This window comes from Gymnoscopelus microlampas, assembly GCF_963454915.1.
Source record: "Gymnoscopelus microlampas genome assembly, chromosome: 23".
NCBI classification, from domain to species: domain Eukaryota; kingdom Metazoa; phylum Chordata; class Actinopteri; order Myctophiformes; family Myctophidae; genus Gymnoscopelus; species Gymnoscopelus microlampas.
The window spans coordinates 11331535-11347703 of NC_139960.1; the positions used below are offsets into that span (position 1 = coordinate 11331535).

Genomic DNA, 16169 nt, shown 5'->3' on the forward strand with positions numbered 1-16169 from the left:
TGCGTGCGTGCGTGCGTGCGTGCCGTGTGCGTGTGCGTGTGCGTGTGTGTGTGTGTGTGTGTAGAGGGGGGGGGGGTGCAGACTCATCCATCCATACACACCAGTCCCATCCCGGGGTGTGGGCTGGCCAGACTGTGATCCCACACTTGTCTCCCACCACCAGCCCCAGCCAATCACAGAACAGCTCTCTCTTTTTTGGCTGAGATGAGAGCCACCAGCACATCATCCCTGACTGACATCCGGAACAAGTACCCCCCCCCCCCCCCCTCCCCCTCCTCATCAGCCCAGGTGGCGGCGGCGCACGTCCCCCAGTCCCCCCCCCCCCCCCCCCCCCACACACACACACACACAGGGCCAGTGCAGTGACCGCCTGGCCGGTCAGATCAGTCCTCTCGGCACATGGACATCAGGGGCGCTCGGAGCTGCTGCTGCCGTTACGCACCGACGCTCCATCAGCAGAGCAGCAGGAGGACAACTAAAGAGCTTCTCCTCCAGGGAACAACAAGAGGATCGGGATAAGAAACAGCGAGCATCACCACGCCGCGTGATATATATACTCACTCACTTACTCACGGACTTTAAAAAAACAACAACAAATACACAAAAGAAGAAAAGGATATATTTTCTTCACATTTCGTCTGTTTTCCGCTGTGTGTTCAATGTGCCACCATGCTGATCGTGTCGTCTCGCAGTGCGCTGCTGTCCGTCTACTACCCGCAGATCTTCCTCATCCTCACCAGCGGTAGCTACCTGTAGGTTGATCCACGCCTATCATCATCATTATTACATCCTACCAGTGGTGGAAAAAGTGCTCAAATGTAAAAGTACCAATACTGCAATATAAAAATACTCTGTTACAAGTAAAAGTCCAGAATTCAAAATGTACTTGAGTAAAAGTACAAAAGTGTTGGCATCAAAATGTATAAAATAGGGCTAAAAGTGGTTAATGTATGTTTTATTATATCATAATTTATATCTGAGAAGTAACTAGTAACTAAAGTTCTCAAATAATTGCAGTGGAAGTAAAAGTACAATATTTGCCTCTGAGATGTAGTGGAGTAAAGGTAAAAGTATTGGAAATTGGAAAAACTCAAGTAAAGTACAAATACCTCACAATTGTACTTAAGTACAGTACTTAAGTAAATGTACTTAGTTACTTTCCACCACTGATTATTACATCCTACTGTATCTACCATAGATATACCTTTTGAGCTCCAGACCCAAAAGAGAAATTAGGGACCCAAACTATAGTGAAAATAGCAGATCTACAAGGTCACAATGCCTTGCAATGCCACAAGTTGTGAGCTTGTAGATCGACTATTTTCCCCACTACTTCTTAAAAGTTATTTCTTCAAATGTATGGACTTTCTTAGATTTTGTGGAATTTTCTTTTGAAATTTCTTGGAATTTGTTTTGGGGATTTTTTTCTTTTGAAATAATGATTAAAAAACAAATAGGAAATGTCACTTGCGACCCATAAAAATGTGTCCGCGACCCACACAAATAATAGCCCCCGACCCACTGTTAGAGAAACACTGTACTAGGCTATACTGTATATATAGAATTCAAGTGCTTAAGCAAAATACAAGTTGAAGTGACCCGACCTTTGCACCTGTAAATTGGTGCGTAATCGGGCGGTTGATTGAGTTGGTATAGGCTACTCTTGCAGAAAGCACAATCCTGTTAAATAGTGTCCTATATATGCTATCATTTTACTCAAGCAGTGCACTAGTAACTAAATGTAACCACGTGGACCCATAACACACATTAAGAGTGTTTTATTTTTTAATTAATAGTCTATTCGGGGTGATTGATTGATTGAATAGTTTATTAACAGTTTGCAGAAAAAAGCACAGAAAGTACAGTTCAATACATAAGGATGCTAAAAGGATTAAACCCAAGAAAGCACTATATGGCTTGTTTCCATTGGGGTCCATGTGTGTTCAATTCATCGAAACATTTAATGACAAACAACAATATACAATACTATACAAAAACATCATATAAATGAGTGTTACTCAAGAAGGAAAATGTACAGTAAACAGTAGTTACTATAGCTGGGGCATAGAATGCTTCCCCAATGTCATTATTAAAAGTGTTGGGAATTAATGCTGTCCTGTTGGATTAATTGGGCTTTTTTCCCCCTTCTTCTAACCTATTGTTCAGGGTGTTCATAACTTATAGTTGGTATATTATCATTAAACATTTAAACCCCAGCATCGGTATTGTGGTGGAAAGCTTCCGCTGAAAATAACCGATCGACAAGCTTGCAACGGGCGCAAACTTGCCGATTGGCTATTTTCAGCGAAGGCTTTCCCCACAATAACAGAAAACAGAAAAGACAGTAGTATTGAGCCCTGAGTGACTCCGGTTACCCATATGGGGGTTAAGTGGTTAAACAGCTTGGTTATGATAATTAGGTAATATAATATTGACCTACTTGCTTGAAATTCGGTTTCAGCTCAACCCAGCTGATTGAGTAGATAGCAATTCATGATCATGATTTCCCCCTATACCAGGGGTCTTCAACGTTTTCAGGCCAAGGACCCCCTAGCTGAGAGAGAGATGAAGCAGGGACCCCCCACCTCAATATTGTATAAAATTGTGTTTCAGATTATTTTTTTTTATTTTTTTTACATAGTCTGCTCTTTTTTCCCTCTACACCTATAGCCTCTTTGCCAAAAATAGCCTAGATCTGCTATTTTCGGCTAATGTTCCCCTCAGAAAAGGAATTCTAGGGTTCAAGTGGTTAATGTAAAAAAACAAAATCCTATCACACACAAAGATTTGGCGGACCCCCTGTAGTAGCTCTGAGGACCACCTAGGGGTCCCGGACCCCCTGTTGAAGACCCCTATACTATACTATACTAACTAAACTTAACTAAACTAAACTATATACTATACATGCTACATGCATTGTGGGTGCATTTGATGAGATAACCCGATCTTAGGGATTTGCGCATTACAACACAACCGCTTTGTCACAGGCGCACCTCGTCAGGAAAGCGTTATAATTGGAAGCTGCATATGGAAAGGAGTAAAATGTCCCCCGTTGCATTATGGCCTCCTTTCGTGCTATGTCTTATATGAGAACAGGCCTATGTAATGAGCTCTTTTCTTATGACATTAAAAGACCCAGACCCTCTCTGGAGAGAGAGGGGATGATTGCTGCACCATACATGCATTTCATTCATAATAACAAGGGCAAGGCCCAGGGCCTTAAAATAGCTGTGGTTGGTCATGTTTTCTGTAACAGAGAGAGAGAGAGAGAGAGAGAGAGAGAGAGAGAGAGAGAGAGAGAGAGAGAGAGAGAGGCACAAGGAGATGGTTTGGAGTGAGTTGGACCCACATCCTATAACTATTGTTTTCTTTCATGTTTTTATTAAAGTCAATTAGATTAGTCCACCCATTGTGTGGTCTGGGGGGTGGTTTTAAAGTCCCTCCCCCTGCTCCTCCTATGTTTATTTGATCACATAATGTCTTTACATTTTCAGATCCACAGACTGGCTGTTGTCATGAAGAACAGACAGTGTCTGTCTGTAGGTCATGATGACATAACTGTTCTTTACATCAAAGTATACAGCTTTGAATTCTGACTGAAGAAATCCTTTCTGTCCAGCGGTTGAATTCAACACCACTCACCAGCCAAAGCCTGGTAAATTAAATTACACAGTAAAGTCCTCAGTGCTAAATAGGGTACAAATGCAACCAGATGGACCTTTAACGGCCCATGTGGTTACAAGTAGCTGTCACCACATGCACCACAGATAAGCCCATTAGCCAATCATGATCAGGTTTTTGTCCTAACCTGAGAAAACTGAGATCATGGTAAACGATTGAAAGCGGCTGGCGAATGTCCAGACGCACCGGTCACTGCGGCCGGTGGACAAAACCCTTAGTTTCCCGCTGGTTGGTAAGATTTGTGTTTGGTGAGTCAAGAGTTCAATCCATGCCGATTACCGTGTCTTTATGTCAAAACTGTCTCTCTATTTCACTCTAAAGGAACCTTTGTGAGACGGTATCAGGTTGTACGCATTCCAAGTTTAATTGCCGTTCTCTCCGTCTCCTCATGTCTCTCCTCCTGGTTTCCAGATAGTATTGTATAGACTCTTATCAAAATGCAAGACAACGGTCTCTTTCTGTGTCTCGCTTTGCGGGGCGGTCACTTACACTACGTCTGATGCCCCAACCGACTCCCTCTATACATCTGAACGCTTTTCGGTCTCTCGCCGTGTGACAGTCAATGAAACTCGTCTTTTGATGTGGCTTTGTTTCTCCTGTTCTCTCCCTCTCTCTCTCTCCCCCCCCCCCGCCTGTAGGGCGCTGTCCTCTGTAGTAGCTTTGGGGGCTAACATCATTTGCAACAAGATTCCGGGGCTGGCCCCCCGTCAGAGAGCCCTCTGCCAGACCCGCCCTGACGCCATCATCGTCATCGGCGAAGGGGCCCAGTTGGGCATCAACGAGTGCCAGTACCAGTTCCGCTACGGCCGGTGGAACTGCTCTGCCCTTGGAGAAAGGACCGTCTTTGGACAAGAGCTGAGAGTAGGTCAGTCAGTTTGACACTGGCTGTTGTCAGCAAAAAAAAAAGAAACAAAAAAAAAAGAAAAAAAATATTTTCCTTTGTATTTTCTTTAACAAAACCTCAAGAGAAGGGGTGTCATTTGGCAAGTATGTCTAGAGGGATTGTAGCGAGGAGTTATCTGAACAGTTTTGATTCTCGATGTAACTGTCCAAGGGAACATGTACACCCGAATACACTTGATTGCTGTCATCAAAGTAGAACTCACAGGTGAAAATCATAGTCATTATACCACCTTACAAAGCTCTAAAAAGGTCCCACTTTAGGACAAATGAGATATGAATGACTTACGGACATGCACCTTGCGTCGAAACGTCAGTCCTTGCACCTACACGGTACTAAATAACAGAAGGATTTACCTGTCCTTACTTCTCTGAGAGACCGGCCCAGAGGCGAAGATATAGGGCGGTAACACCCCGTTCACCATGCTCCTTCCAACGTCAGAATAAAAACCCGCCGTTTTGGACGGGCTTTCAGAACTGGTTCGGAGAGGCGGGACATATGGGGGGGTGCAGGAGTTCGAATGACGTCAATGTGTAGTTATATCACCTCCCTTTCTGAAAACTTCGGAAGGAGCATGTATTGCACTTTACTGCACATCACTGGTTCTCAAAGTGGGGTCCAGGGACCCCCAGATGTCCTTGAGGGGGTTCCAGGAGGTCCCCAGCTAAATGTGTTGATATAGCATCAAAATCAGTTTAACCACTTTTGAAAATAGCAGATCAACAAGCTCACAACGCGGTGCGATGCGACGTGTTGTGAGCTTGTAGAGCTGCTATTTTCTAAATTTGGAGTCTTTTTGAAACATTTTCGCAATATAAATCTTGTAAGGGAGCCCCTGGCACTTTAAACGAAATATCTTCGGCGAAAAAATAGCCGATCTATAAGCTCACAACGCTTGGTGTTGGGACACATTGTGAGCTTTTTTCACCAAAATGTTCCCCCCCAGAATAGGGATGCTAGGCTACATGTAGTTAAGCCCCATTTCAAAAACAGCAGATCTACAAGCTAACAACGTGTCACACCTGTGAGCTTGTAGAGCTACCATTTATTTTTTATTTTTGTTGATAAAAATGTTGTGGTGTAAAGTTGATACGTCTGAAAAATTCCACTCATACTGTTCTAGAACGTTTGGTCAAAGGTACTGCTCCACTTCCCTCTGCGTACAGTTCAACTTAGGTTTGACGAAATTGCCTTTCAGATGGGTGGTGAAAACTTTAATTGAAAGCACAGCAGTTCCACTTCCCACTGGCGATAACCACAACGAACTGCCTCCACGTGTTACTGACAGGAACATGTTGAAACTCGAAGCCTTGTTGCCCGTGTCCTGAAGGCGTTTAAATCTATTATCTGCTCCATGTGGCTTCATTGTCACCTCTCATTTGTGACAACCCACTGTCACGGCGGTTCTGGCTTAAAATTCAATGTGAAAAAGCAAAAGCAAAACTGCCCCCAACACGAAAGATGGCAGAAGGCCTATCTGAGCATGCCATCGGTGGAGAGCCTGCCAATCAAAGCCGAGCGATTTGTAAACACCCCCAAAAACGTACGCGTACTCTCAACATTCCTCCTCGCCAGATAAGTTTGTCTCACAGAAGCCTTCCGCTCGGCTCCTAACGTGGACCCTCTTATATAAAGTGTCTTTCTGTCAGGCTGACATGTTTTGTTGCGGTCCGCTGTGGGTTTGGAACTGCGTTTAATCCAGCTGCACTGGGAACAATCACTTCCCCCCTTTGACGGGAGTCAGAGACAGACGGCTGGATAACTTTATGCCTTTCTGTCGGAAGAAACGTATCTCGTTCTCCCGCGGTGTGTGTGGAAGGGCTAATAGAGACACTCATCCATGTAGTAGGCTTGACATTGGCATTGCGGGGAACATTCCAGACCAGTAAATCTCATTTCAATCTCGTCTAGTAACTGCTACACGAGCCACTAACAATGTAAAATCACAGTGGTGTTTAAGCCATTATGACCGGGAACGCATCTGTGTCACTTTAGATTTCTTTGGCTATTCAAAAATAGCAGATCTACAAGCTCGAGCTTGTAGATCTGTTATTTTTGAAAAATCTTTGAATATATATATATTTTAAAGAAAACATTTTTAACTCAAATCTTTGCTTCTGGGGGGTCCCTGGAACAACATATTTTGAGATGGGGGTCTGCGGCCAAATACATATCATTTTGGGGGTCCTTGACATGAAAACGTTTGAGAACCACTAGCAACATAGGTTTAAAAAAAAACCTGTTAGGTTTTAGAAGACATTTTGTAGAATCGGTCTCAGGTCTTAATGGCTTAACGTCTCAATCTGTGACCTCAATCTGTCTCGCTTGATGAATCGATGATCAATAATGAGCAACGTTGGCTCCTCTTCTCATTTGTGTCCCTTTCAACAAAAAAAAAAGGAAACTTCTGCCCCCCTCACCCCCTCGACTCTCTCTCCGTGTCTTTACCGCTTCACTTGATTGACCTGCCGGGCCTGTGAACTCATTAAGTATTGAGAAAGACCAGGGAGATTCATTCTAACCACTAATTGAAGTCAGCTACAGCAGCTGGATGGCAACAATGGAACCCTGCATGCAGCGCTGTACAATCAAAACAAATCATATTGCCGGGAGATGGCTGTCTGGCCATAGCAGAGGGCCCGATGCCTTGAAAAACGCTCACTATACAATATTTCCGCAATATTTCCGAATGGGCCGCAGATTTAGTCTGTTGAGAGAAGACTTCAGAGTTTGTTAAGAGTTATGGATGGGGGGGGGGCTTGGGGGACTGCGGGTCCAACAGTTTCTCGGGAGTGAGTTTGTCAGGTTGGAAGGCTGCCATCACAATCGCCTCTACCAGAGACGCCATGCATTAATACTCGGGGGCCGTTGAGAAGATCGCAGGCCCGGCATTATCTTGATTGGGGACGGAGGATATCCGATTGCACTGCCCAAAAGCAATGCCAATGATTGCATTTCCTCTCTATGCCATAAATAAGTATATAAATGTGTTTATTTTGAAACCCAAATGGTGACTTGTGAACCTCACAATGGGGAACATCCCAGTCAAGCCCGGCCACAAATTATTTCAGCATTCAACATAGCAGTATCACTTGCAATAATGATGTTGGACTGTACCACTTAAGCCCTATTTTATGCTTCGCCTATTCCAAAACAGCCGATCTTCAAGCTCACAATGACTTGTATCGCAACTTGGTGTGAGCTTGTAGATCGGCTATTTTGAAAATCTTAAAAAAACGTGAGGACTTGTGCCAAATCTTTGCCTCAAATAGGGACGTCAGGGTTCAAATTGTTTTAAAAAAGAGTCTGTCAGACACTTGGTCTGCATCAGAGGCTCAACTGTGATACAGTAGTTCTACTGCTGTCGGAGCAGTATGCAGTAGTGGAAGAAGTACTCAAATGTGTTGCTTAAGTAAAAGTAGCAATATCATTGATTGATTGAATTGATTGAATACTTTATTAGACATAAATGCAAACAGCACGAGTACAGTCATACACTTGGTCTAAAAGGATTTACACAAAAAAGTCCTAGTGGACTTGTTTTCAAATGATAAAAAATACTATATTATACAATAATATAGTACTATAGTCACAATATAAAAATACTTTTACAAGCATTAAAATAATTGTAGTGGTGTAAAAAAAGTACAATATTTCCCCTCTGAAATGTAGTGGAGTAAAAACTATAAATTATCAAAAAAATTGAAATGCTCAAGTTAAGTAAAAGTGCCTCAAAATTGTACTTAAAAGTACAGTACTTGAGTAAATGCACTTAGTTACTTTCCACCGCTGGCAGTGTGGATTCACTCAAGACTTCTCTGGTCTACCAGTAGATGTCACTTGTGCCTCCCCACTTGGACTGAAGCTTCTGAGAAATGGAAAGACGTTTTAAATCCTTGCCATAGTCTCTCTTTGCCCGCAAACAGGGAATGCCTGCTGGGTTAGATCAAGTATTACCAGCAAGGCACAATAGGCTAAACACATGGCTAAACACTTGTTGAATTGTTTAACTCCTAAAGTCAGCTTGATATTTTTGTATTTTACAAAGATTCCATTGTGGTTTTCCCCAGGCTAACCCAGAGCAGTAGCTCTAAACTTTCCCCTTCATGTTGATTTAGAAAGCTTGATTACTTTTAAATTCTCCATTTCTTTCACAATGTTATATTTCCTCAGACAACACAGCAGATTTAATAAGAAGCAAAAAAGTGCCATTGTGGCAGTATAGCAACAATGGGATTTTAAAGCTGCAATCCAGAACTTATTTGAATGAATAAAATGTTGTTTTTACCAATCTGTATGGTACATTACATTATTATATTACAGTCATTTAGCAGACGCTTTTATCCAAAGTGACTTACAATAAGTGCATTCAACATAGGTAGGGAACGAAAACTACTAATCACCAGAAGTCTTAAGTGCATTTTCTGCAAAAACAAGCAACCAAGAGTATACCTGGTAGAGTATGTTAATAGAATATAACTAGCACATCTGCAGTGGTTGGAAGTGCTGTCACTACATTGTCACCAACAGGCTCACAAGCCCTGCCGGAAGCTCATAAGCCTTACATATTCGCTGGCCATTCCCTCTTGACTGAGTGGTAGCTGTTTGTGCCCTGTCTGCAAAGGCCTTAACACTTACAATTAGCTCTCTTCGTCGGACAAGGACATAAAACTTTAATAATCCACAACAACACACTTGTCCAAATTAAGTCAAACTTGCAGCTGGAATAATTACAGCAGTCAGTGCTTAGGAAACTACCCTGCATCTATCTTGCAAAAGTTCTGCAAGGTACATTCTAATCTCTATTAACCACTTTCAACCTGGTGTCCCTATTTTAAGCCATACAGGCAAGACATTTTCAAAACTTTTCACAAAAGTTCACCGGATTCAAATCAAAACTTTTGATTTGCAACGTGTTGTGAGCTTGTAGATCGTCTATTTTTGCTATTTGTCGTACAACAAAGTATACAGGGCTGTGGTGAACCACCAAGTTCCAAAACCATTCCATGCAACGTTTGACAAAATATTGTCCCTTTGGGAATGTCTGGCAATGATTTCCCAAGAACGCAGTAAAAAAAAGAACTAAAAAGAAACTATGTAGCTGTTGGGAAGAACCCTTGTATCTACATATTTCAACTTTGTTTTTAATAAATGAATGCCCTACTTTGTCACAAAAGAGAGTTGCGCCAACAAAAAAAAACCGCAAACAAAATGCTGATCTAAAAGCTTACGTGAGCTTATAGATGTGCCATTTTCTGGATTTAAACTTTTTGAGAGTGAAAGTGGTTACTTGGGTTTTATAAACATGAGTGCCACGCTATGAGCTTGTAGATCTGCTATTTTTGAAAAAAGAAAATAGTGAAAATGGGTGCAAATCTTTGTATATATATATATATATATATATATGTACATATATATATATATATATACAGTACTACATTTTCAAGTCTGGAATTCGCACTTTACTTGAGTAAAAGTACAAAAGTATTGGCATCAAAATGTACTTAAAGTACCAAAAGTAGAAAGTACTCATAACTTGAATGTCTCATTCAAGTTTTCCAAATGTATAAAAATCTTTTGAAAATAGCATTTCGTCTATTTTCAAATTGCCGAAATATATATAGAGCTTAAGTGCTTAATGTATGTTTAGTGATACAAATCTAAATCTAAAAGGTAACCAAGTAAAGAAAGTTTTCAAATAATTGTAGTGGAGTAAAAGTACAATATTTGCCTCTGAGATGTAATGGAGTGGAAGTAAAAGTACAGAAAATTGGAAAGTAAAAAAAACACCTCAAAATGTTACTTTAGTACAGCACTTGAGTAAATGTACTTAGTTACTTTACACCACTGCCGACCATAGTCATATAAAGGTAGACGCCTCCTCAGGGCTCCGAGGCGTCTGTATCTCGGCCATCATTTTGGAGAAGGCAAGCTTCCTGACTACTGGCCAATCACAGCGCGTCTTTTCCGGGACTTGTCAGAATCTAGTTGTATAAAAATATAACAGGACATTTTTATACAGCTAGATTCCCGGAAAAGACGAGCTGTGATTGGCTAGTAGTCAGGAAGCTTGCCTTCTCCAAAATGGCGGCCGCGATACAGGTCGCTCCAATGAACTGCAGAGGCCAATGAGGTATCTAGGTTTGTATATCTATGCCAGTGGTTCTCAGCCTGTGGGTCGGGACCCCCAGGGGGGTCCCCACATGATTTTGAGGGGGTCCCCACTCCCAGATGACAGTGAAGTGACAATTTAAGGACTTTTAAGACAAAAAAATAAGAGAAAAAATATAGAAAAGAAAAAGCCCATTACTGCATCAAAAGTAATCGACAAACTATACTATAAAAACTGGTCAAACATTGGCCAAATTGTCAAATAATATAAGACAGAGGCAATTTTGTGTGCTTGTATTTCAGCTATTTTCACAATATTTATCTGTGGAACAGTCAAAACTAAATGTAATGCCTCAACTCAAATTGATTATTTTGGGAGGTCCCCAGTTCAAATATGATTATTTTTGGGGGGTCCCCAGTTCAAATATGATTATTTTTGGGGGGTACCCAGTTCAAATATGATTATTTTTGGGGGGTCCCCAGTTCAAATATCATTATTTTTGGTGATTATTTTTGGGGGGTACCCAGTTCAAATATGATTATTTTTGGGGGGTCCCCAGTTCAAATATCATTATTTTTGGGGGGTCCCCAGTTCAAATATGATTATTTTGGGGGGGTCGCGGCTTGAAAAGGTTGAGAACCACTGATCTATGCTGCCGACAGCGACGATATGAATGATCCATGTTCTGTCCCCCCCCCCTCTCTCCTATAGGAAGCAAAGAGGCCGCGTTCACCTATGCCATCACGGCGGCCGGCGTGGCCCACGCGGTGACCGCGGCCTGCAGCCAGGGCAACCTGTCGCAGTGCGGCTGCGACCGCGAGAAGCAGGGCTACCACGACCAGGAGGAGGGCTGGAAGTGGGGCGGCTGCTCGGCCGACGTCAAGTACGGCGTGGACTTCTCCCGCCTCTTCGTGGACGCCCGCGAGATCAAGAAGAACGCCCGGCGCCTGATGAACCTGCACAACAACGAGGCGGGGCGGAAGGTAAACAAAAAAAAACTTGACCCCGTCCGTCGTCACCCCGTTCGGGATGCTATCGATGCATCGAATGGGAGATTATCACGTTTTTTATCAGACCATTGAATGGGCGAAGTATAGGCGACATACTGACCTACCCCGCGGGTTTATCAGACCGTTCATTGGGTGTTATCGAGACATATTGACCTATACCGACGGAGATGACTTAAAAAGCTCCGTTTCGGTTTCGGACCATGGCGGAGGCGCGCAGGTCTCAAGCGAACTGGAGCCACGCGAGGGACCAGTGAGCGAGCTTAAAGCGAGCTAGTTGCCGTCCCGAACGTTGTGACGCAAATCTTTGAATATATATATATTTTTAAGCGAACATTTGAAACTCAAATCTTTGCTTCTGGGGGGTCCCTGGAACAACATATTTTACAAATGTTTGCTTAAAAACTATTTCAAAGATTTGCAAAAAAAACAAACAATATATATTTCTTTGCAGATCTACAAGCTCATAGCGTGGCACTCGCTGCAGCGCTATGTATATCTGCTATTTTATAATAGCCAAAGAAATCTTAAACACCGTTCCCTTCCTGGTCTTAATGGGCTAATCGAATAATAATGGAGAAAAGCTCTATTTTCATTTTATATATATATATATATATATCGGTAAATCAACGTGAAACTTCACTAGTAAAGTTTTTATGACGTGCGAAAATAGATCGGGCAATCTCTGCATCAAGTGAGTAGGGAGACCGCACATGTCCTCATTATAAACACCATTATAACACCCTGTATTTATACAATTTAGCGTAAGGATTGGTTAAAATGACATAGTAATAGTGCTGCCTGAAGTGCAATATCTCCCATGGACAAGTGGCAATTCTTTAAACAGCGGTAGAAAGCAGGTTTGAATCCCGGGTAGGACATAAAACTTATGGATTGCCGCTTTAAAGGGATAGTTCACCCCAAAAAATACTTTTTTTCTATGGATTAGCCACCTAATGGAGACTTGAATTTATGGATATTTTTTTGTTTTTGTCGCATTCCTAAGCCAATAATTTGATGACCAGCGGACCGGTAGGCAGCGGTTCCGGTAGGAGACACAAAGGAGACTCTTTGTGTCTCCTACCGGAACCGCTGCCGGTCATCAAATTATTTACAGACCCTGCTGGTCAACACCGAAGGCATTTTTTACACAGCACAGCACAGCACAGTGCTATTAAAGTCAAAGCTCAGCTTATTATCAATTAAGTTAAATGTGTAGTTACAGATGCTATTGATAATATTTTCTGGAATCAATACTATAATAGATGTTGCAACCCTGCGAAAATTGCAAGTGGCTGAATAGATTTTATTCTATTGCAAGACTTACCCGCGCCTGTGTAGGCTAATAGTTGATTTATTGTAGGCTATATTTGGTTGTGCATTGTGTAGTGTACACCGAAAATAACAGATTTGCAAGCTTATAACGCGTTGCAGCATTGTGAGCTTGTAGATCTGCTATTTTTGGTTGGATTGGTGTATTTCAAAACACACAAGTAAATCTTCTTCACAACTAATTGTTGCATCAACTAGTTAGGCTTAATAAATCCATTCTTCATGTTTAGGCAAGGGAATAAACAGTAATCATGGTACTTCATACGGACACATAATTTGTTAATAAAATTAAGCCGGTGCAAAGCGGAGGTTTTCAATGTGTGCCCGTGAGGAATGCAAGGCCAGCCAGTCACCGCTGCCAAGTGGGAGTTGTGCCACGGCCCTGCGCTCCATTCATTGAATTACCAAGCATTAAGTCAGGATACGAGATATTATTGCAAGTCTATCTCTCTTCCTCTCTCAGTGGCAGCACCAAAACCTTTGCTTCTGCACCACTGCACACGCTGAACCAACCGAAATCGCGAGCCAATTCCCCCAAACCCGATATCAACGCAGAGGAAGACAGCGCGGATATAGAGTTGCTGATTTGATAATGCCGGTCCCCGCCTGTCAGCGCTAGGCTACATCATGTTCTGATTATATACTTGCCCACTCGGCAATCATATTGCCTTTCACATCCCAGATAATGGCAGCGATAATGCATCTACTGTCAAAACTTCTGGCGGTTTTCTATTTCAAGCTCAGTGTGTCACAACTTTAAAATGTGAGCTTGTGTGGCAGTGACCTGTAGCTTTTGTCAGCTGGATTTATCTGTGAGGTATCAAAATATAAATCCTGCTCTAACCGCGGTGTAATTTTATACACGTACGGTTGCATTGAAAGCTCGGGTCAGTTTTCCTGTCCATTACGTGGTCTTAAGAAAGGTAGAGTTAATTATAGGCTACAGTCTTTTGGTTATAAGTTATTTTTTCCCCAAGTTTTTGACACAAAGTTGGCATTGTGATCAACTTTAGGCATGTGAAATGTGTACTACTGATACATGTGGAACTTAGTCCACATGACAGTAGATATCTTGGTGTCCTTAACCACTTGAGCGCTATATACTTTGTTCTAGCCTAATCCAAATTAGCAGATCTACAAGTTCACAACGTGTCACAAACCACCTTTCTTTTGTCTTTTTTTGTTTTAGAAAATTGTCCCAAAATAGAGATGCCAGGATTAAAGTTTTTTAAAATACCTTGGTGTCCTAGAGCTAAAACCAGAGCAATGAAAAACGAGGGTGCCCGGCTTGCGTTGGGTTGAGACCTGGAACACATCTGTGTCACTTTTTGATTTGAGCTGAAAATCATTATTTTTACACTTTGGCTATTCAAAAATAGCAGATATACAAGCTCATAGCGCAGCACCGAGTGCTGTCAGACGAAAAACAAAGAAATGGAAAACAACAATCGCAATGAATGTACTGTGGATGTGCGAGGCCACATTGGTCTACGCTTTGAATACAAAACAAGTAGAGTACGGTACATACGAATGAGGAACTGATTACTTAACCACTTTCAACCTGGCAGCCGCATTTGGTAATGGCATGACATCATGTATACCAAAATTATACATTCCACAGTTATTTAAACAAAAAAATTAAAAGAAGCTCACTCCCGTTGTGAGCTTGTAGATCTATTTCCGCTAATCGTCATACTGCAAAGTGTACATAGGGCTTAACCCATTAAAACCGGGGACGCATCTGTGTCATTTCAGATTTCTTAGGCTATTCAAAAATAGCAGATCTACAAGCTCGTAGCGCGGCACCGAGTGCCGCGCTACGAGCTTGTAGATCTGCTATTTTTGAAAAATCGTGAACATTTGTAACTCAAATCTATGCTTCGATCTGGAGGTCCCTGGAACAAAATATTTTGAGATGGGGGGTCCGCGGCCTCAGGTCTTAATGGCTTAAGTGGTTAACCATGGTAACCATGCCTTTACAGATGTGAGGTTCACAGCCACTAGGTGCACCCACTCCAACCCTCTCTGTCTCTGTGTGTTCAGATCCTGGAGGAACGCATGATGCTAGAGTGTAAATGCCACGGCGTGTCGGGCTCCTGCACCACCAAGACATGCTGGACCACTCTGCCCACGTTCCGGGAGATCGGCTACCTGCTGAAGGAGCGCTACAGCGACGCCGTGCAGGTGGAGCCGGTGCGGGCCTCGCGGCTCCGCCAGCCCAACTTCCTGCGCCTCAAGGAGGCCCGGGGCTACCAGAAGCCCACGGACACGGACCTGGTGTACCTGGAGCGCTCGCCCAACTACTGCGAGGAGGACGCGGTGACGGGCAGCACGGGGACGCAGGGCAGGCTCTGCAACGGCACCTCCCCGTTCACGGACGGCTGCAACCTGATGTGCTGCGGCCGGGGCCACAACACGCACCAGTACACGCGCGTCTGGCAGTGCAACTGCAAGTTCCAGTGGTGCTGCTTCGTCAAGTGCAACACCTGCAGCGAGAAATCGGAGGTGTTCACCTGCAAGTAAAGGAGAGCGAGCGATGGGCAGGGGCTCAAGGGGAGACCAGGGAACAGGGGACTAGAGATAAGGGCAACACCGCAAGGAGGTGGGAGTTGAAGAGAGACAGTCGGAAAAAATTGATTCGTCATTTTGCACATTTTGACATTCTATTTGGAGTTATTTTATGAGGAAAGAAAAAGAGAGACAGAAGTGAAATGTCATATGGAGGTCGGAAAGAACGTTTAAGAAAAAGGCAAAGAATGTTTTCTTGTGCGTTGACTGGACAAACTACGATGTGACACCAACATGTTGCAGGGTGCGTATGAAGTGCAAGGATCAGTCGTTGACTCTTTTTTTTTTGTCTCCAACCACTTTGGAAGAAAATAACCGCCTAGGCAAAGTAGGCATTGTATTTAGGATGTAGGTTACAGTCTTCAAAAGACATCACTCGTAGAGTAAAAACAAGTTCTTATGCGGATGAGAAGAAGTGTTGAGTTCAACACAGGTAACTGGAAACGGTACACAAGTGAAGTGCCTTTTGACTGCCATGAAGAAGACCCCAACACAAGTGGCTTCCGCTGAGGACTGTGAACATGACAGCGGGACAAATTTTACTGTACGCTCACACTGTATTATGTTT

The 16169-nt window shown here is 42.9% G+C and overlaps 1 protein-coding gene across 1 annotated transcript; it reads left to right on the plus strand.

Annotated features, from left to right (window-relative positions):
* Positions 1–660: 660 nt before the first annotated feature.
* On the plus strand, positions 661–15556 carry wnt7ba (wingless-type MMTV integration site family, member 7Ba; the record flags this gene model as incomplete). The annotated part of the gene is made up of 4 exons (XM_084049746.1): positions 661–752; positions 4320–4546; positions 11406–11677; positions 15077–15556. Exons 1-4 carry the CDS (start codon positions 670–672, stop codon positions 15554–15556), a joined length of 1062 nt encoding a protein of 353 aa, XP_083905872.1. The 5' UTR covers positions 661–669.
* Between the last annotated feature and the right edge of the window lie 613 nt (positions 15557–16169).